At 43.2% G+C, this 21,213-nt stretch overlaps 2 protein-coding genes across 2 annotated transcripts in view; one reads left to right on the forward strand and one right to left on the reverse strand.

Moving 5' to 3' along the window:
* RETREG3 (reticulophagy regulator family member 3) overlaps nt 1-21,213 on the forward strand; it is a 947,700-nt gene that overhangs the window by 770,346 nt on the left and 156,141 nt on the right. The window lies entirely within an intron of this gene.
* LOC141114538 (ras-GEF domain-containing family member 1B-like) lies at nt 6,392-10,744 on the reverse strand. Its single transcript, XM_073608286.1, is given in 2 exon segments — nt 6,392-9,443; nt 9,446-10,744. Coding segments are annotated over 2 exon segments (1,416 nt in total). The 5' UTR covers nt 10,461-10,744; the 3' UTR covers nt 6,392-9,042.

A 21,213-nucleotide genomic window follows, 5' to 3' on the forward strand; every position in this document is an offset into this window, starting at 1 on the left:
TCAGATAATGGTATAAAGTGCGCTACTCTTTTTTACATCTACATGTGCTGGATATATCTAAAAACAAAGGAGCCTAAATAAGAAATGCAGGTATTAAATAAATAAAATGTTTGATACAAATATTCAAGTAAAATGTGCCAAAAAGTGCCAGTGCCTGAGTTAAAGTGCAATCCATGACTCCATAAAAATAATATTCATTAACCACTTGAAGACCAGGCCTATTTCTAATATTTCTTGCTTACAAGTTAAAATCAGTATTTTTTGCTAGAAAATTACTTAGATCCCCCAAACATTATATATATGTATTTTTTAGCAGAAACCCTAGAGAATAATTTTTTTTTTTCCTGCCACGTCAGCAGGACTTAAGAGAGATTTTAACTCAGCTGAGTCATTGAACTGCGCCCCCTCTAATTTTCGCATCATTGTGGCATAAAAGCAAAAATATTTATTTTCCCTTTTTCTTATTAATACAAAACTTTAAAAAGGTTTTTTCTTTTTTTTTCTTTTTTAATTTTTATGTGCCGAAGATACAAATATTTATTTATTTGTTTTTCTCCCCCCCAACCCAAAAAAAAAAAAAGGGCCCTCCCCCCTCTCCCTCTTTCTCCCCCCTCTCCCTCTTTCTCCCCCCTCTCCCTCTTTCTCCCCCCTCTCCCTCTCCCACCCCCCCCAGTCAGTCCTCAGGGATCCATAATTGTCATATACCTCTCCGTGTTCCTATACTCAAGCCATCTTGCCCAAGTCCTAAGGTATTTATCTCGTAGACCCTCCATCGAATGAATTGATTCTTCCATTCCTCTTGCCCATTCCACCCTTGTTATCCACTCCCTTAACCTTGGGGCTTCCGCCCCCTTCCAACAACACGGGATCAGTGCTTTAGCCGCGTTTAGGAGATATGGGACTGCTGACTTACAATACTGGGGTATCTCTTTCTCCGTGTCATGAAACAGACACGTCCATGGGTTCTTGTTGACCTGCTCCCCCATTATATGCTGTATTTCACCCAAAATTTCCTCCCAATACGCCTGGATTTTAGGGCACTCCCACCAAAGATGCGTAAGGGTGCCAATTTTTCCACATCCTCTCCAGCAAGTTGGGGGAGTTTCAGCATCGTATTCATGCACATTCTGGGGCGTCCTATGCCACCTCGCTATTGCCTTATAAGCCATTTCGTGTGTCCTAGAGTCTTTTGCCGCTAGGTATACCATCTTTACATCTATGTGCCTCATCTTCTAATCCTCCTATTTCCCTTTCCCACTTCTCCAGAAAAGTGGGGTGCCCTTTACTCGCTTCCCTCCTTAGTACTCTATACAATTTAGAAATGCTTCCTTTCACACTAGTGGGGGTGCTTAATAACTTTTCTATGACCCTTAGTTGGTCTCTTCCTCTCAGTGGTTGTGGCAGTGACCGTGCAAAGTGCTGTATCTGGGCGTACCTCCATTTATCCAATGGTTTGTTCCCCCAAGCCCATGTAATTTCAGTGTACAATCTGTTTCCTCTCATCACATCCTGTAATTGTATTGCATCTTTTTTTGCCCGTCTCGTGAAATATAAGTGCTCCCCCTTCCCTGGTAAAAAATAATCCGTGTTCAATAGTGATATCAGTGGTGAGTTAAATTCCCAGTGGCATCTCTTGCTTACCCCATCCCAAATTCTAAATGTGTTCCTAGTCAAAAAATTAACTCTGTTTCCCAACTCCCTATGTTGTGGAGGGATCCATATCAGTTTTTCTATGTCCTCCCCACTCAGTGCTATTTCTATATTCACCCAGCTTTTCTCATGTTTACTATACAACCAATCAATCAGTTATCCTAGAGATAACAATGGTAATACTGGATAATACTGTAATACTTTTTAAAATCCGGTGCACCTAACCCCCCCTGTTTTTTATCCTTCACCAAAATGTCATATGCTATCCTGGGGCGCCTGCGTGCCCAAATAAATTTTAAAATTATAGACTGTAATTTAACAAAAAACATAGGGGGGGTAGCTATTGGAATCATTTGGAAAATATATATTACCATGGGCAACACAAACATTTTTATCGCGTTTATCCTACCGATCCACGACAAAGCTCTGTATCTCATCCTACCAAGTAGGTCTTTGATTTTGTTGAGCAGGGGAATATAATTAGCTGCAAACAAGTCCCCCGGTGTGGGTAGTAATTTTATGCCCAAATACTCCAATTCCCTCTCACACCATGCGAATGAGAGACCAGATAGAAATGCTCTCTGCTCCCGCTTAGGGATTGAAATATTTAGGAGCTCAGACTTACTCATATTTATTTTAAAGTTTGTCAGTCTACCATAGCGCTCAAATTCCTTGAGCGCCATGGGAATTGTTGTTCTAGGACAAGTGATGTAGCACAGTAAATCATGGGCAAATGCTGCTACTTTATGCTCCCCTGCTCCAACCCTTATTCCCTTAATGTCTACATTCCTGCGAAATGCCGCTAAAAGTGGCTCCAAGGTTATAATAAACAAAATCGGGGAGAGGGGGCAGCCCTGTCTTGTCCCATTAAATAATTAAAGGGGAGAAGACAGGGTCCCGTTTACTCGAATTCTAGCCTTGGGATGCCTGTATAGTGACAGGATCCATCTCATCATCCTCTCCCCAATTCCTAGATGCTTCAAGGTTTCAGCCATAAATCCCCAATCCACTCTATCCAATGCCTTTTCGGCATTGATTAATAATAAGGCCGCTGGGATATCGCTCCTAATCGCTTCCTGCATTAGAAAAATTGTTTTCAGAGAATTGTCTCTCCCCTCCCTTCCGGGAACGAATCCCACCTGGTATGTTTCATTATGTATCCACTGTTTCAAGCCGGCTTTCAACCTATCTGCGAGTATTTTAGCAGATTTTTGTATCTGCGTTTAACAGCGAGATTGGTCTGTAGCTTCCGGGAGATGCAGGGTCCATTCCTTCTTTCAAAATAATGGTAATATAGGCTAACAGGGACTCTTCTCGGGACTCTTCATTCTCACCTAGGGCATTCAAATAGTTACACAGTTTGGGTGCTAGGGTTTCAGAAAATTTTTTGTAGTAAGCTATGGAGTATCCGTCGGGGCCCGGGCTCTTTCCCAGGGCAGTGTTCTTTATCGCTTTTTCTACCTCCTCCTGAGATATAGGGGTATTGAGCCGTTCGACCTCTTCCCTTGCTGCCCTGGGAAGGTCTAGTCCCCGTAGGTACTCCCTTATCCTTTCCTTCTTATTTTCACTTGACCCCTCATTCCGGCCTACCTTATATAGGGCACTGTAATAGGAGTGGAATATTCTAGCAATCTTAGGAGTAGAAAATTCTAAATTCCCCTCTTCATCTCTCATTTTAGGTATGAAGGTCCTATTCTTTTTTTCTTTAATCCTTCTTGCCATCCACTTTCCTGATTTATTACCCTCTTGATACATGTCTCTATTTATCGTATCGAAAGCACACTTCCTTTCCTTATCCAGTAACTCGTCCAGATCTCTTCTTTTCTTTATTAGCTCTTGCTTTTCCGGGAGCCCCCTAGGTCTTGTACTTTGTTCTAATTCCTGGATCTCCCTATATAAACCTGTCAACTTTTCCCCCCTCTCTTTTTTTTTCCCTGCTCCAATAGCAATCCAAATCCCTCTTATATAGGTTTTGTGCGCTTCCCAAAGGGTGGCTCTGGATATGTCCTCTGTATCATTTATCTCAAAGTAGTTTTTCAATTCCTGCTCTATTTTCACGACTGCGTCCGGGTCTTGGATAAGGGAATCGTTACGTTTCCAGTTCATCCTAGGCCGAACCACACCAGCGATCTCTACTTGGATTTTCACCGGTGCGTGATCGGACAGGGTGATAGCTTTGATTTCTGCTGCCTTCAAATACGGGACCAACGGATGTTCTATTAAAATATAATCTATCCTCGAGAATGATCTATGCGCAAAAGAATGAAAAGTATAATCACGTTCCTTTAGATGACTTATCCTCCACGCATCCATTAACTGAAGGCGCGTTAGCATTTTTTTTGAGTGTCCCACTTTGTGTGACAGATTTTGTCCCACCCCTTGATGTGTCCATCTCGGGGTCCATGCTCAAGTTTAAGTCCCCTGCGACTATTAGTTTGCCTTTTTTAAAGGTCTCAAGTTTCAACAAAACTCTCCTTAGGAAGTTCTCCGGGTTTCTGTTAGGGGCATAGATATTCGCCACTGTGAACCAGGTGTCAAATGATTTCCCCTTCACAAAAAGGAACCTGCCCCCTGGGTCGGCCAGTCGCTCCTCTTCTGCAAATATCGTTGTTCTATCGAACCCAATGGCCACTCCCCCTGAGTGTATTGATCCTGCATCCCCATAGATCCACTTTGGGAACAAATGCGATGCCAGTCCCCTTCCTGAGTGCGTAATATAGGTTTCTTGTAAAAACACCACATTTGCTCCCAAAAACTGCAATTCCTGGTTGATTTTATACTTTTTTTTTTCTGTATTTAGTCCCCTTACATTATACGTGACAAAGTTTACTACTCCCATATTTCACCCAAGGATGGAGCGTCTGGCTGGACCCATCAGGCACAGCAGGAGAGAGAGAGGGAGGAAAAAAAAAACAAAAAAAAAACGCCCAAACCCAACCCTCGAACCCACCCTTCCTCCCTGCCCCCCTTCCCTCCAACCCCCCTCCCCCCAAGTCTGGAACAGGTCGCCTATTATGGCTGGGCAGACCCCTCTGTTCATTATATGGGTCGGGTAGTCTCCCTCAATCTGGTGCCACCCTGCACCCATATTCCCTATTGGGCTCATGTCACGGATGCCCCCCAATCCACCCTGGTGCCCCCCCGCCTCCCACCCAGCTCACATCAGAACTAGGCTGCTTCTCCCGGCTATGCTTCATGGATACTGGCTTGGATTATCCGTTATGCCCCTTCCACCTCTCCACCCTATTGTATTTCGCTTTGGTACTACACTCTCCTCGACACCCCAACCAGGAATCGGTGGGGGGGGGGCAATATCCAACTTGCGGCAAAAGTCCTCTAGGTCCTCTGGGAATCTTAGCACTGCCGTTCGCCTGTTCCTTTTCCCGATCAAGCAGGCTGGAAACCCCCATTGATAGAATATTTCTGTCATTTTCAGTAGGCTTGTCAGCGGTTTCAACAGCCTCCTTCTTGCGAGGGTCTCTGCTGACAGGTCTGAATAAACCTGTAGTTCTACCCCTTCAAAAGGTTAAGCCTGGCCGCTGTCGCAGTTTCCCCATAATTTTATCTTTTTCTTCTTCATGATAAAACTTTATTATTACATCTCTTGGGTTCTCTGATGTGTTTCGGAGATATCGTGCGATCCTGTGGGCTCTATCTAGCTTCAGGGGGACTGTTTTTTTTTTTTTTTTTTTTTTTTTTTTTTTTTTTTTTTTTTTTTTTTTTACACAATGCTGTTTACTCGTATGTACAGTTTAATTTCAACTACATAAATTAGAAATGCATCTTATAAGCAAGTCAAAATACATCACAGTCATATATACACACTTCAGACTTAAGTAGAGGTTAGCTTTCCATACTCGTGGAATGCCCCTTTACTACAGTACCTGTTTATCAGATTAACTGGACATACTTTAAAGAAAATAAGAAAACAATGTTTCCATGCCCTATGGTTTGCTACCATTATTTAAAAAAATATACATCTTTTACTGTATAGGCTTCTCCCTAACAATAACTGGCTCTGGAAGCTTTGAGTAATGGAATGGTTATAAATGTATGGCACCTGTGTTTTTTGAAAATTATAAATATTAATGAATGCCATTTTATGCCCTTATTTTATATAAAATTAAAAAAGGATTTTCTCTGCAAGTGTCCATGTTAGTCATTCACACATCATACTCATGCCTAATGCCCCCATACACACGATCAGAAATTCCGTCAGAAAAAACTCGGATGGTTTTTCAGGCGGAATTCCGCTCAAGCTTGCCTTGCATACAAACGGTCACACAAAAGTTCTCTGAACTTTCGACCGTCAAGAACGCAGTGACATACAACACTACATCAAGCCAAGAAAATTAAGTTCAATGCTTCCGAGCATGCATCGTATTGTTTCCGAGCATACGTGATTTTTTTGCGCGTCCGAATTGCATACAGACTAACGCATTTTTGGATAGGAACTTTTTCCGACCGAAAAATAGAAAACCTGCTCTCAATCTTTTGCTGGCTGGAATTCTGCCAGCAAAAGTCCGATGGAGCATACACATGGTCGGAATTTCTGACCAAAAGCTCACATCTGACCTTTGCTGGCAGAATTTCTGATCATGTGTACAGGGCATAATAGTCATACACAGCTTCAAAATCTTTCTTTCTCTTCCCATGTAAAGCCAGCATGCTTCTAATCTGAAAAAAACATACTGCATTGTTGGAGGTTTACTTTAGGGTTATAATTAAACATATCTCTTGATTTGCTATAGGTGGAAAGTGCTATATATTTACACGAACACCTTTGCACACAGTGCTCCTTGGTGACCAATATTTTTTTTTTTTTTTTTTTTTTTAAGATTTAGACTTTGTAGCGCTTTATGCAAATTGGCTGCACAACTGTATAACCAACCAACAGTGAGTGATACTAGAAATGGAATGCTCTTTTGCTCTTCAATTTAGGACACAGAATGTCCTTCTCCTCAAGGGATCTGCTAAATGTATTCATGCAAAGTAGTGGGGAGGTGTCTAATGTCTTGTCGGAACAGCTGCTTGTCAGAATATTCATTTCCCTGCAGTTTTCATGTGTGTGAAAATGTCTCCAAAATTGATTATGGAAATTCTGACAAATGTCTTAGGAATAGCAATGAGCATATCATTTTCTAGCTATGGAAGTCACTGGATTTGGCACTAATTGAGTATGTTAATCTCCTTTTAAATGCTTCACAAAAACATGTTACATGGGTGATTGGCCATCATGTTATTTTTCCTGCATATATACACCAATGTTTAAATAAAATTATAGGCTATCAAAAAAAATAAAAATAACAACAGTCTAGTTTAATTCTATAAAGAAATATTGTAATATAACAGAGCATACACAAATTGTTCAGTATTATGTCAAAGCTTATATATTACTTTTTGTGTTGTTTGCCTTTGTTCTACGTATAAGGAGGTTTACAGGAACAGAGAATTATATTTGGTCTTTGTTCGCATAATGTTGGCTCATTTTAGAACACCTGAAAATTTTAGTATTTATTAACATCTGTAGCTTCAGAGACACAAAATTTTAATCCATCAAAAAAAAAAACTTCTGAGCAAAAGATTACTACATGAATAAGAACCACGAGCCATCATTTCATGGACTGGCTACTTAGTAGAAACAAAAAAATCTGACATATAAATCACGCAGGTCAGTTGGAAGTATTTTCCCACTACTTTAGGGAGTGACTGATCTGTACAAGGGTGTAACAATACCTTTCTAGGGCTTGGCTGCTCCCTTCCATGCTCAGAATTGGCGAACTACTTTGAATCAATCATTTGAAACTAGGAGGATCCAATAATAATAATAATAAATTTCTCCCTAATCGGGTCTCTAAGCATATATTTAATCCCCTAACCCTACCTTATTAAGCTTAGAAAGCTGTTAGCTGCAATTATTAGGAATGCTGCCACATTTCATATGGAAAAGTAAGCACCTACTGTGTCATACACATTTATATGTCTTTACAGTCTTTAAACACCTGCGTGACCTTTAATACCCATGGAAAATACAGTAGAGTACGTATCACACCTGCCTATTTTCACTAGCACATTCACCTTCCAAAATATTCCTATACAGTACATGCACAAATAAGCCCTCCATCAGTCCACTGGAACATCTAGCATGGATTTTGAACAAAGCCAAGCACTAGTTTTCCTCTGTACAGTTAATTGTAGCTCAAGGGGAAGAACATGAGGTAAATTGCTCTATTTTCCTCTTGAGTTAGTGAAAGTAGGATGAGGAAGACCATTACATAATATAAAAAAAAAAAAAAAAAAAAAAGAAGTAATACAGATTATGGGTCTGAGCAACATTGTTATTCTCTCACAGCTTTTTCAGTCTATAGTAATATAGACTTTAACTTCATCATAAATATGATCTAAAGCGGTTGAGCAGTTTTGACTCCGGCGCTTATTTAGGAATTTATGCATATGCATTTTTTTTTTTCTTTTTTAAAACGCACAGTGTCACATTGCTGCTCCTATACAACTGATCTGCAGGACAAGGTTTACACCTATAGGTTGTACGTAGAAGAATATGAAGAAAGGGCATTTTGGCCTACAGTACTTCTAAATGTATACTGATACCAGGTGAAGGAGGACAGGGAAAGATAAGTTTGCTTCAGTATTCTGTTCAGTGCACAGTTTGCTCTGAGCTTTGTTGGACAGAGCGGGGTGTAATAAATAAATGTATAGTCATAAGTAACACAACAGGCATGGATATGACAAAAAAATAAACGACAATACAAAGAAAAGGTAAATAAGACTGTAAACAGATTAACATGGTAACAGTCTAATCACACATGTACTGTGCTATATATTTTTGCTTACATTCCAAATTTGGGTTTTAGATCTGGAATGATGGCAAATGTATTTATGTAATATTTATTAACAGTTTCCAATAGTTAACAGTTTACTATCCAGCAGTAAACTAGTTTAGAAACAAATCTGTTCAGCATTGATGGGTGAGGACTCACGCCAGCGAGAGAGATTGTTTTTTTTTTTTGTCTTGGGTTCTCTTTGTTGTTTTCTCCTTGAAGTACTCTGGTCTTCTGCAGCACACTGGGTGACAGCTGGGTTGGTTTGATAAGCAGAAGGTGAAATCCAGCAAAGCATCTATATGCAACTGAAGATGTAAAGCAGAGCACAGGGAAGACTGTGAAATAGCCATAATTGTTTGTCCTAAACAGGCACCAGAGCCCAGTCACTGGAAATTCATTTCATTTGCCCGTCTGCCCTCGAGCTGCAGTGATTCACGTTTGCTGTGCTGGAGAAACGACTCAGCTGCCTGACATGCTCCAATCAGTCAAATCCCACTCAGTGCAAATGTGTCCATAAATAATGGCCATTCTACAGCAGCCACTTCATACATTAGACTCTGCCCAAAAGTGCTGACCTCAAACTTTTCCATCTGTCCTTTTCAATGTGATTCTCAGGACTCTCATTCTCATAGGATGCCAGATACAGTCCATCTTCGCTGAATATTGGAGCAGTCAGGACATAATGTAAGATCTTCCGATCTTTTTCAAAAGGACATTCAACTTGTTTCCAAGCCATGAACTCGCTGACTTGCTTTGCCAACTCCCAGAATTTCTCAAAATTGACATGTCCATTAGGGAGACAGCTGGTGCAGCCCTCATTCAGAAAGTATATGTCCTTAATCAGAAGGCTGAAGAATGGGATCACAATCTTCTCCCTGTTGCTGTGGGCAGTTAGAGACCTTTGAGCTGCCCCAAGCAGAGCTGTTCTGTAATTGTAAAAGTTGCTGGAAGATCCATTTGATGCTCAAGAATATCAAACTTTGCCGTCTTGACTTTTGCCCAAGTTTTCTTTAGCCGAGACACAGGGCTCATGTTCATGCCCGAAATTATTGCCATAAGAGAGTTGAAATTTCCAATGTTGAAACATTCCCGAGCAACATCAATGAAGAACTCAATTATCCTGGCTCTGTGCTTCTTCTTAACAGGCATGCAGATTTCTGTTGCAACAAGGTAACTTAGCCGATTGAACCACTCTACATAGGCTTCCAAATTCCGAGCCTTTTTTCGGTCGCTGTAACAACTCTCATTGTTGTCTAATGGGTCCTTCTGCACAAAAGCTTGAACAAACTCTTCTGGCCCAATGTAACTTAGCCTCTCAAGCTCTATATGAGTTAGCTGCTGAGCTAAAGTATAGGGGTCGCTACAGACACTGATGATATCCCTCTGTATGGACTGTGGTTTGCTCTTTAAGATGGCCATACGATCAGCAGACTGGGCATTAATTTTGGCAATAAGTTCTTCATACTGGCTCAAAGCAGCTAATTTCCGTATAAGGTTTTGAATAATTTGCTGAACAGTTTTTCTGTACATCTCATCTCCATGAGTGATGCGGTGAGCTGTGTCCTTTAAGTTTCTCATCATTCTCTCATCTCTGAAGTCGTAAGGGAAGGTCTCGGTCCATTCTGTCAGCAGCTGAAGGATTTTAGGTGCAATTTTTCTGATGTGGCTCTTATCAGTGCCTGGCTCATTTAGTCGCTGCTGTTCAATACAAACATGGCAGACTTTAGCCATTAATTCAAAGGGATGAAGGAAGAGTCGAGAGCTGAGAAGGAACGTGAAGATGTACGTTCGATCTGGATAGTAATCAACGCTGGGCACCAAGTGCTGGATGAGTGCTTCAAGAGAGCCAGATAGCAAGTTGTTCTCTTGGTAATACAAGTCAGCAGAACTCTCTTCTTTGGACTGATACACATTACGGTTATAAGTACTGCTGTCAAACATGGCTACCAGAGAAGGGGTTTGTGGCATTCTCTCCTGTAAATTCAGCTTGATGATCAGTCAATCAATGCTGATATGCTGCACTTCTCCCCTCCAAGGTTACGATCCGGGTTGTAGGGGGTCCGATCAGGGCACACATCCGATAATTTCGCAGATCAGAGGATACGATTTAGAATGGGAAAGCTGAGAAAGTCTAGCAGGACTGTCCTTTAAATACGATCATTATCCTCGTATGTAGTTCCCGGTGAGCAGAGCGAAAAGCACGCTGAGATCTGGCATAGACTACGCTGTTGTGTTTTCATGTGCACTTGTTTCTTGGTTTCAAATCGTTCAGGGGGACTGTTGTTTCTCTGTCCAATAATGGGTTTAGCAGCTGCTGTAATACTGGCACCAAGTCTTCCTTCCCGTATTTCTCCGGAAGGCCCTTGATTCGTAGATTTCTGCGTCGGCTGCGATTCTCCTGGTCTTTTAATTTATAAAGGAGACTTCTGTTGGCCTTTTGTAGGTCTCTTATTTGCTTACTCATGCCCTCTAGCCTTTGCTCGTGTTCACCTAATCTATCCTCCGTCTCCTCCACCCTTTTAAGCACGTGCCCGATATCTGTTCTTACAGCCGCAATATCTTTTTTCAAAGAGATCTCCATTTTCAGTAGCATCTCAGCGAGCATTTCTTTGATGTGTGGGGCTTCCTCCTGTGCAAGCTGCAGTGGGGGTCTTTTTCCTGCTGAATGTTCTTCATCCCCATTCCTGGGCCTCAGAGCCGTTCATCTGATGGCTTCCGCTGGTCCTTGGTCTTGCGGTTTTACCTTTATTCTCCTCTACTACCCCTTTCTGTCTGTTTGTTCCTGGGCGTGAAGATGCTCCTGATCTGGGGCTTCCCTGTGATTCTTCCAGTATGCTCGGTTCAGCCGACATGTATCGCTGGATCCCGCCTGGGCTCGGTGCGGCTGTAGCTCCCTTATTGCCTTTAGTTGCCTTTCCCCTCATCTGTCCAGCCCTCGGGGCTCTCCACACTACCCAGGTGTGTTAATTCAAACCTATGAGGGTATCCTGAGGGTCATAAAAAGATTATGTGTGGGAGGGATAACAGCCAGCTCCTTCAGGTCCCCCTCTTTTTACTCGTATGCAACTGGTTGCACCACCCGTATCCACCTAGGCGCGGGCTCCCGTGTCGGCTCCGCAGGGACTCCCCAAGGACTCGGGGAAGTCCGCGGGGAGAGCCTGTCTAATCAGTACTGCTTACTACTTAGTACTGCAGCAGGACTGCTGCCTAGTTCCTTTACACCCTGAGTCTTGAGGTAGTAGATGTACCTTTGCAAGCCCAGATATTGACTGGTCGTTTGTTGAGAGGGAAATGCCTCATAGGTGGCTATTACTGAGCCCGTGTTAACAACCAAACCCAAGCTTAGAGTACTCAGCTCTTCTTAGGCTTATCTCGCACCTACCTCTCTACCCCTCTATCCCAATAGTATGACCAAAAAGAACTATTAATTGGAGCCTCCAAGCCTATATAAATCATGGGAGTCAGAGAGGATTCTAAAAGATAAGTTACTATGAGGAAAAATGTAAACAGTTCATCTGCACAGTTCATCTGCAATCAGGCAAACACATCTCCTTTGATTATTTGTTATTGTGAGAATTGTCTCTACAATCCTGTAACACATGTAGTTGAATCTTTAAATTTTAAATCCAGGTATTTCATTAGCAAGCAACAGTGACATTCTCCTAGGGACATGCATAAATAATTTACCGTCTTTCCCCTGATTTCCTGTTACTCCCGTTTCAGAGGAGGTTCAGAAAGGATGCAGGGGGAATGCAGGCATATACGGGCGCTCTCACCTCCTCTCTCCTCTTCCTGCTCCTGTTTCAATGGAGCCTTGTAGCGACTCACCCCCCTCCAGCTGCAGCTTTACCTTGTTGGGATTCCCCGACCTGCGTCATACGGACCCGCTCTGGGCTACTTCTCCGTCCGATGCTTCCAGGCTCCTGACGCTTTCCAGGCTCCGAGCGCCAGTGGGAGAGGTGTGGGCCGACCCCCGCAGCTGCTAGAGATAGGCGGCTTCATCTCTTACCACTCTCCAGGCCGCACCGACATCACCTCACGGCGCCAGCGTCCCCAGCGCCTCCTCCTCACTGCTGCGAGCTGAGCGAGCGTGCGGGAGGACAGCGGCACCAGGCCGTCTACGGAGCGCTCCTACGTAGTGACGCTCCGCCCCATCCCCCCCTCTCAAAACCCTAAAGAATAAAATGGTGGTTGTTGCAATATTTTATGTCACACTGTATTTGCGCAGCAGTCTTTCATCGCATTTTTTTGGGAAAAAATACCACTTCAATGAATAAAAAAAACTAAACAGTAAAGTTAGCCTAATTGTATAATGTGAAAGATGATGTTACGCAGAGTAAATAGATACCTAACATTTCATGCTTTGATATAGCGCACACTCGTGGAATCACGACAAACTACGGTACTTAAAAATCTCCATAGGATAAGCTTTAAACATTTTTAACGATTACCCATTTAGCATTACAGAGGAGGTCTTGTGCTAGAATTATTGCTCTGGCTCTGATTGCGACAATAACGCAAGTGTGGTTTGAACACTGTTTACATTTGCGGGCGCGACTTATGTATGCGTTTATTTTGGAGCGCGAGCACAGAGGGATGGGGCACTTTAAAAAAAAAAAAAAAAATTCTTATTCATTTTATGAAGTCCTACAGACATCTCAAAAACATTTAAAAACGGCAACATCGTCATCAGGGACTTCATAGCTGCTGGTAATCCAGGATTGATTCATTTTGATAAAAGTCAGACGGTACACGGAGTCTGTGGACAGACGTGTTCTATGATCAGTAACAAAACCTACAGCAGCACTTTCCGTTCGGAAATCACGCTGGATGCAGGGCAGCCCAGCAGCTCTATAGCATACTTGGAAAAGTTCTGGCAGTGGTCTATTTTCATGACTCAGTAAGCCAGTGGATCGTCGACTGGAAAGCTCTCCATCTCTGTTTTCGCTCCTAGATAATTGTCCACCATGTGAGGCAGACACTGCTGATGGGATGTGGAAGCTGACAGCCCAGGGGGCGAGGACTAAAAAGATTCAGAAATGCATCATTTAGGTGGCCTCCTTCTCCATCGCTCCTCTCTTGACCAACAGAAGCCTCAAAAGTAGTAACCTACCAGAGTCAGGGAAAAGTGTTTGATAAACTTCTCTTTAAGGTGTCCTCAAGAAATTTAATCTTTTGCACTCTCTGACAGAAAGAGTTCTGAGACTTTCCCCTTGTAACGGTGGTCAAGGAGGGTTGCCAACCACTAGTGATCCGTATCCTTTATGCCACGTATTCTTGAGTCCTTTTGCAGGCTTTGAAGCTTTAGGGAGCCCATGCACTGCAAATTTGCGGCGGCATGAGAAGCAGAGGATTATAGTATCTGGAACTGCCTCCTCCCAGCCACGTACTACTCCCAAGGGTTCTGCGGATGGAAAACCATCTCTTACTGTTTGATGTACAGTGGGGACGGAAAGTATTCAGACCCCCTTAAATTTTTCATTCTTTGTTATATTGCAGCCATTTGCTAAAATCATTTAAGTTCATTTTTTTCCTCATTAATATACACACAGCACCCCTTCATATTGACAGAAAAACACAGAATTGTTGACATTTTTGCAGATTTATTAAAAAAGAAAAACTGAAATATCACATGGTCCTAAGTATTCAGAACCTTTGCTCAGTATTTAGTAGAAGCACCCTTTTGATCTAATACAGCCATGAGTCTTTTTGGGAAAGATGCAATAAGTTTTTCACACCTGGATTTGGGGATCCTCTGCCATTCCTCCTTGCAGATCCTCTACAGTTCTGTCAGGTTGGATGGTAAACGTTGGTGGACAGCCATTTTTAGGTCTCTCCAGAGATGCTCAATTGGGTTTAGGTCAGGGCTCTGGCTGGGCCATTCAAGAACAGTCACAGAGATGTTGTGAAGCCACTCCTTTGTTATTTCAGCTGTGAGCTTAGGGTCATTATCTTGTTGGAAGGTAAACCTTCGGCCCAGTCTGAGGTCCTGAGCACTCTAAAGAAGATTTTTGTCCAGGATATCCCTGTACTTGGCCATATTCATCTTTCCCTCTATTGCAACCAGTCGTCTTGTCCCCTTCAGCTGGAAAAACTCCCCCACAGCATGATGCTGCCACCACCATGCTTCACTGTTGGGACTGTATTGGACAGGTGATGAGCAGTGCCTGGTTTTCTCCACACATACCGCTTAGAATTACGGCCAAAAAGTTCTATCTTGGTCTCATCAGACCAAAGAATCTTATTTCTCACCATCTTGGAGTCCTTCAGGTGTTTTTTTTTTTAACAAACTCCATGCGGGCTTTCATGTGTCTTGCACTGAGGAGAGGCTTCTGTTGGGCCACTCTGCCATAAAGCCCCGACTGGTGGAGGGCTGCAGTGATTGGTTGACTTTCTACAACTTTCTCCCATCTCCCGCCTGCATCTCTGGAGCTCAGCCACAGTGATCTTTGGGTTCTTCTTTACCTCTCTCGCTAAGGCTTTTCTCCCCCGATAGCTCAGGTTGGCCGGACGGCCAGCTCTAGGAAGGGTTCTGGTCATCCCAAACGTCTTCCATTTAAGGATTATGGAGGCCACTGTGCTCTTAGGAGCCTTAAGTGCAACAGAAAGTTTTTGGTAACCTTGGCCAGATCTGTTCCTTGCCACAATTCTGTCTCCGAGCTCTTCAGGCAGTTCCTTTGACCTCATGATTCTTATTTGCTCTGACATGCACTGTGAGCTGAAAGGTCTTATATTGACAGGTGTGTGGCTTTCCTAATAAAGTCCAATCAGTATAATCAAACACAGCTAGACTCAAATGAAGGTGTAGAACCATCTCAAGGATGATCAGAAGAAATTGACAGCACCTGAGTTAAATATATGAGTGTCACAGCAAAGGGTCTGAATACTTAGGACCATGTGATACTTCAGTTTTTCTTTTTTAATAAATCTGCAAAAATGTCAACAATTCTGTGTTTCTATGTCAATATGGGGTGCTGTGTGTAATGAGGAAAAAAAATGAACTTAAATGATTTTAGCAAATGGCTGCAATATAACAAAGAGTGAAAAATTTAAGGGGGTCTGAATACTTTCCGTCCCCACTGTATGTCTTCCTCTGCTTCAATGCCTCAGAAACTGCCAGAATCATCCTCCTCCTCTCTCTCATCTTGTGTGTTCTGTGGCATAGGAACAATGGTGTCTGCATAAAGTGGGCCTTGAGAAGAAAGGAAGTCCTCTTCGTCCCGCTGCTCTGCCTCAAGTGACCTGTCCATAATGCCACGCAGAGTCTGCTCCAGCAGGAACACAATGTCACTGATGCATGCATTGTCATGGCTCACCATCCTTGTGGCCTCCTCAAATGGTGACACAGTGCATGCATCCTTTATGAGCAGCCTTTGGCGTGAGGAAAAACAGCCGAGCCGGCCTGAGCCTGTCGTGCCATACTCGCACAGAAACTCGTTGACAGACCTCTGCTGCATCAGAGGATGATACATTTGAGTTTGGGCCGGGGCTACCTGGGCCATCAATTCGGTGGGTCCGAGTTCCGCAATGGGTTTATTGATGTCAGGAAGGGGCAACGCCACTGGTTCAGACTCTGTTGGAGAAATCCATTTCTCCATGAACAGCTCGAGCCACCACTTTCTCTTTGTTCCCAGCAATAGAGTTCAATTCTCTCGATCTTGGGCTTTTCTCTTCTAACAGAGCCTCCTCCTCTTGTGCTTACCTTATCAATTCAGGATATGTGGGTACCACTTGAGTTCTCTTCAGCAATAACTTCAATACGATGGGGTGATTTGTGCAGAACCCGGTTCAAGCGAGCCTGGTCAACATCTTTAGGGTCAATACCCCTCTTGAGGATAATTTGATGCAGCATCCTGTCTACTCGGGAGATGTATTCGGACAGACTCTCTCCCTTCTGTTGGTTACTGTGGTTGAATTTATACATCAGGTCAGCAGTAGTTTCAACCCTCCCAACTACAGCATACAGGGTATCTATGTAGTCCATGGCAACGCAAGTTTTCTTGCCCATCCTCAGATTACGGATCACATCAGCTGCTGGACCTCGAAGGCTCTCGCTAAGCCGTTGTTGCACAGCCTCTGGAACACTCCACTCTTCCATGGCCTGCAGAGCCTGAATCATCCATTTGTTAAACTCATCTGCTCCCATGGAGGTTGGCAATTGCTCTGAAAAAAACCTTCTTCGATAGCTCTGATTGGCATTTCCAGATCCATTCTTCACCAAGCTATCTACTAATCGGCTCATATCAGTGCAGAAAGAGAGGGGAGGGGCGCTGGCCCCTTGTGAGTTGGCTCCCACAGGTACAGGACCCTTCTCTTGAGTTTTTGTCGAGGGCTTCTTCTCGGTCTGTTTTCTTTCCATCTTGAGTGGGAACACTCTTGCAGTCACTCATTCAATCAGACATAGCTCTTCCTCCTGAAAACACCCAGGCACCTCCTCCTGCCATTTTATTAGTGCCCTAACTTGCTCCAACTACTCTGTGGCTTCTATTTCCACAATATAGGCCCGGTGTCCTGGTGCCAGGGCTCTCAGCCACCTTCTGATCTCTCTCTCTGTGTGCTCATTTCCCAAGATCTCCAGAACAGTGCTTTTCTCTTTTAGAGCTCCATGACTTCTGCCCCAAGCAACCATGGCTATTGAGGCAGCCTCCCAAGCAGATTGTGGCTCTTGTCTAGGTCGGCTAGGGCCAGCTGCAGATAGCATCCCCAAAAGTAGCACGACCCCCTAAGGGACTGCTTGAAATTACCTGCTCATCTGCACTGATATGACCTGGTGAACATTCCAACCCACCTGACACTCTGGGTTTCGACATCCTTGTAAAGTAATAAATCAGACAACTCTGTGTACTTGTGTTCTGTTAATATTTACTTGAACCTAATAAAAGGGATCTTGTCACAAAGAGGAGGTAATAGATCTGCTGAGTTTTAGGCAAAAGTGCCAACTCAGCAAAGGAGTTCCTCTGAATGACACAAGACAAGATATTAGAAAATAAACAGTATGTTATATACACTTCCTCAAAGAAATAATGGTAGCCCCTGAAGTGATAAATACAGCTAACATATTATACTGATACACTGTAGAAGATGGAACCTGGCCGGCCCATAACGGTTACCCTAATAAGAGATCAGGCTTAGAAGTAATAGTATAATGGCCCTAGTATCGGGAATAGCAGTAGTGTCCCAGTTGCAGACCTGATGGTCTTCACCATATGTAGGAGCTCATTAACTGTAATCCTATAAGGTGCAGTGGGAAGCAATAGGTTTCTTGTAGTGACGAAGGCTAAATATGTCTAAGCACAGTGTTCAAAATAGGTTCAGTAAAGTATTGCTACGTTAAAGATGTCTATGCAAAACTTCCCAGTGAAACCGTGATAAAGGTTAGGTAAAGCTTGCCCTCTCACCAACGACCAGGCCGATATGATGTCTTCTGGACAGTATCTTGTATAGCGGATCTGCCGTCTTGATCTCCCGATGTGAACCTTGGTACACTGACTGGCAGGTGACCGGAGTGGTGCTGGATGGACATCAGATGACAAGCAGCAGAGCTGGGCCCCTCTAGTCCGGGTTGGAGTGTGTGATAATGCGTGGTAGGCTGCGACCCCTCTCTCCATGTCCGTCTCATGTCAGGCCCAGGAGGAAGAGGGCTCCGTGCGGGCTTTTGCATCTTTTATAGCTACTCCCAGCTATTTTTTCTGATTTTCAGACCTCTTCATGTAGTCCTTGGAAAACGATCCCTGGTATATGTAGTCCAGGCACATAATCATGTGAAGAAATTATCAGTCTGCGGAACTACTCATCCCACAATCCCTTTTGTTTGACTCACAAATATGATGTCACTGGAGAACACTGATCACTAGAGTGACATGCGATGCATGGAAATACCAGATGATCACTGTACTTTACGGTTGTAGTTCATATTTCTACATAAATAAATGGACTGTGGTCATATTAACACCCTTTTTCCAGTGATGGAACATATTTTCAACGTATTTTGTAATACTGTGTTATGATTTACAATCATATGAATATGTCCCTGATGTTTATAGTAATTTTTTCAGGTACAGAGCATCCAGAAAGTATTCACAGCACTCCACTTTTTCCACTTTTCCATTTTGTCATGTTACAGCCCTATTCCAAAATGGAATAAAATTCATTATTTTCCTCAAACTTCTACAAACAATACCCCATAATGCCAACTTGAAAGAAGTTTGTTTGAAATCTTTGCAAATTTATTAAAAATAAAAAAACCAGAAAAATCACAGGTACATAAGTATTCACAGCCTTTGGCCTGGTTCACACTGGTACGACGCGACTGTCGATCCGACTTTGCCCTGCGGCTTTGGTCAGACATCTGTCCAACTTCCATCCGACTTGAAAGAACGGAATACGATTTTGCTCCGACTTTGTAATAGTCCGACTTGTCCTTTGACCAATCAAAACAATCCCAGCATGACATAAATTTCTTTTCCTGTCGCATCATGGCAGCATACACTTCTCTTCTCACTTTGGGTTGTGACTCCGCCCCCACAACCTGATAGGACTACATAGCTATAAATTGTAGAGATGGCCCCTGCCCAGTATTCTCTTATTTTTCCTCACCTGAAGGACTGAACATATCAGAAGCACCCCCTTACCGAATTCGCCCCAGCCAGGTTCTAGCCTCTCCTGGGTGGAAGTCCTTACCTGTACAGCCTCTAAACGAGCTAGATGGAAGGAGCCCCGCTCTGGTGATCTCGGGGGTATGTTGTGGCTACATTATAAGCCTTAAACAGGCTTAGTTGTTGTGCAGCGGTCTCCATGCTACTTTGCTTCACTGGTGTTTTTTCTCCTCCCTTGCTGGGCTCTGTGGTCCCTCTGTGCCTCCCTACAGGCTTCCTGAGCGTCTCGGCGCTTCCGCGCATGCGCAGTGCGCACCATCAGGGCGTCCTTTTGATTTTGAAATAATAAAAATCAACCAGCGCTGATCACTAATGCAAAATACTAAAAGCAGCTGAATACTGAGGATAAAATCTATCAAATCCAACCAGACAAATGAAAAAAGCAGTACAGCGCTGACAATGTCCCTAAAGATAATCAATAAACATAAATGTCCATAAATATAATGTCCATAAAGAGAAAGGGGAGTTCCAGATGAAGATCCCAATGTGCAAGTGATATCCAATAATGATAAGTGACTGATAAAGTGATAACAATCCACCACCAGTATCGCTAGCCTCTCACCTCAATGAGGTCTCAAAACAGCCTTTCCCGCAGTGGGAGATGTATAGGGGCAGGTAACTGGAACCAGGTAGCTTGCAGTCTCAAGGAACGATCACATGTAATAGAATGAATAAAATCTAGTGCTCTCTGTCTCAAGCTAAAATGTATTTATTAAAACGTAGAACAACTTACAAAGCTGGCACTGTACCCCAGTGCGAAGGATGCAGGCATGTAGGATACTCCACGAAAATGAATGAGCAAGATGCGGGTGACGTCACGAGTCACGTGGTGATGATCCGTACGCGTTACGTCCCTTGTGGTGGGCGGGACTTCTTCAGCGGCGACGGCATGACGTGGTGCACCCGCTTTTAAATAACTCAGCTGATCGCCGCAGCCAATGAAACAACTTGTATACAAATTGCCATGGCGACGGTTACCAAACACGGAAGAATCAGCTCTCATGCTGGAGCCATGGAAAAATTCACTGCAATAATAATAAAGCAATGTGGTTGAACCCTAGAGGATAACTAAAATGCTACTAAGTGTAGCTAATAAAAACGTGACGAGCCCCCTATTTAAGGTATAAGACTTATGTGACGACCCATGTGTTTGCTCAATTTCGTGGAACATCCTGTTCATGAACGATATTCATATATTCCAAAAACAGTAAAAAATTCATATAAAACATTATATAAAAACCATCATAAGAAATTACCGATCAGAAATAAAACAATTTACGTCAAACTCGACGTTTAAGCCTCTCGGCAGGAGAACCTTGGTTTCATGTATCCAGTGGGATTCCCTGCGGCTGAGCTGGCGAAGAAAGTTACCCCCCCTCCAGTGCTTGTTAACTCTTTCAATCCCCCAGAATTTTAGTCCTCTGGGGTTTTGGGCATGCACCATTTTAAAATGTTTCGAAACATTGTGGGTTTTTAATCCCTTTTTAATATTATTAACGTGCTCTCCTAAACGCACATGCAGGGGCCTGGAGGTCCTTCCAATATATTGGAGGCCACATCCACATTCCAACATATACACCACTCCAACTGTCTTGCAGGTGATCAATTGATCAATTTTATATTCCCTGCCAGTAGAGGTGGCAACAAATTGTTTGCGTTTTTTGTCGTTACACTTAGAGTGTCTGCAGGCTGTACAACGCCCGCACGCATAGAAACCAGAGAGGAAGGAGAATAATCTATTTTCTGTATGTATGGGGGGATCTACCACTCCAGGTGCTAAACGGTCTCTTAAAGACGGGGCTTTCTTGTAAATGAAAGACGGACGTGGTGGCAGTAGGGGACCCAGCACTCGATCTTGTTTCAGAATTGGCCAGTTTTTAGCAACCAGCTTTTCAAACTGTTTAAACTGAACATTATAGTTCAATAACATTTTGAAATTAGGGGCATTGATGCTGGTATCTCTAGCTTTATTGGAGATCAATTCTGGCCTATCCATGGCTAAAACTTTTTCCATGTCACTCTTTAGGGCTATTTGGTCATAGCCCTTTTCCTGAAATTTAGAAGAA

This window comes from Aquarana catesbeiana, linkage group LG12 (genome assembly GCF_042186555.1).
Source record: "Aquarana catesbeiana isolate 2022-GZ linkage group LG12, ASM4218655v1, whole genome shotgun sequence".
Classification (NCBI taxonomy): domain Eukaryota; kingdom Metazoa; phylum Chordata; class Amphibia; order Anura; family Ranidae; genus Aquarana; species Aquarana catesbeiana.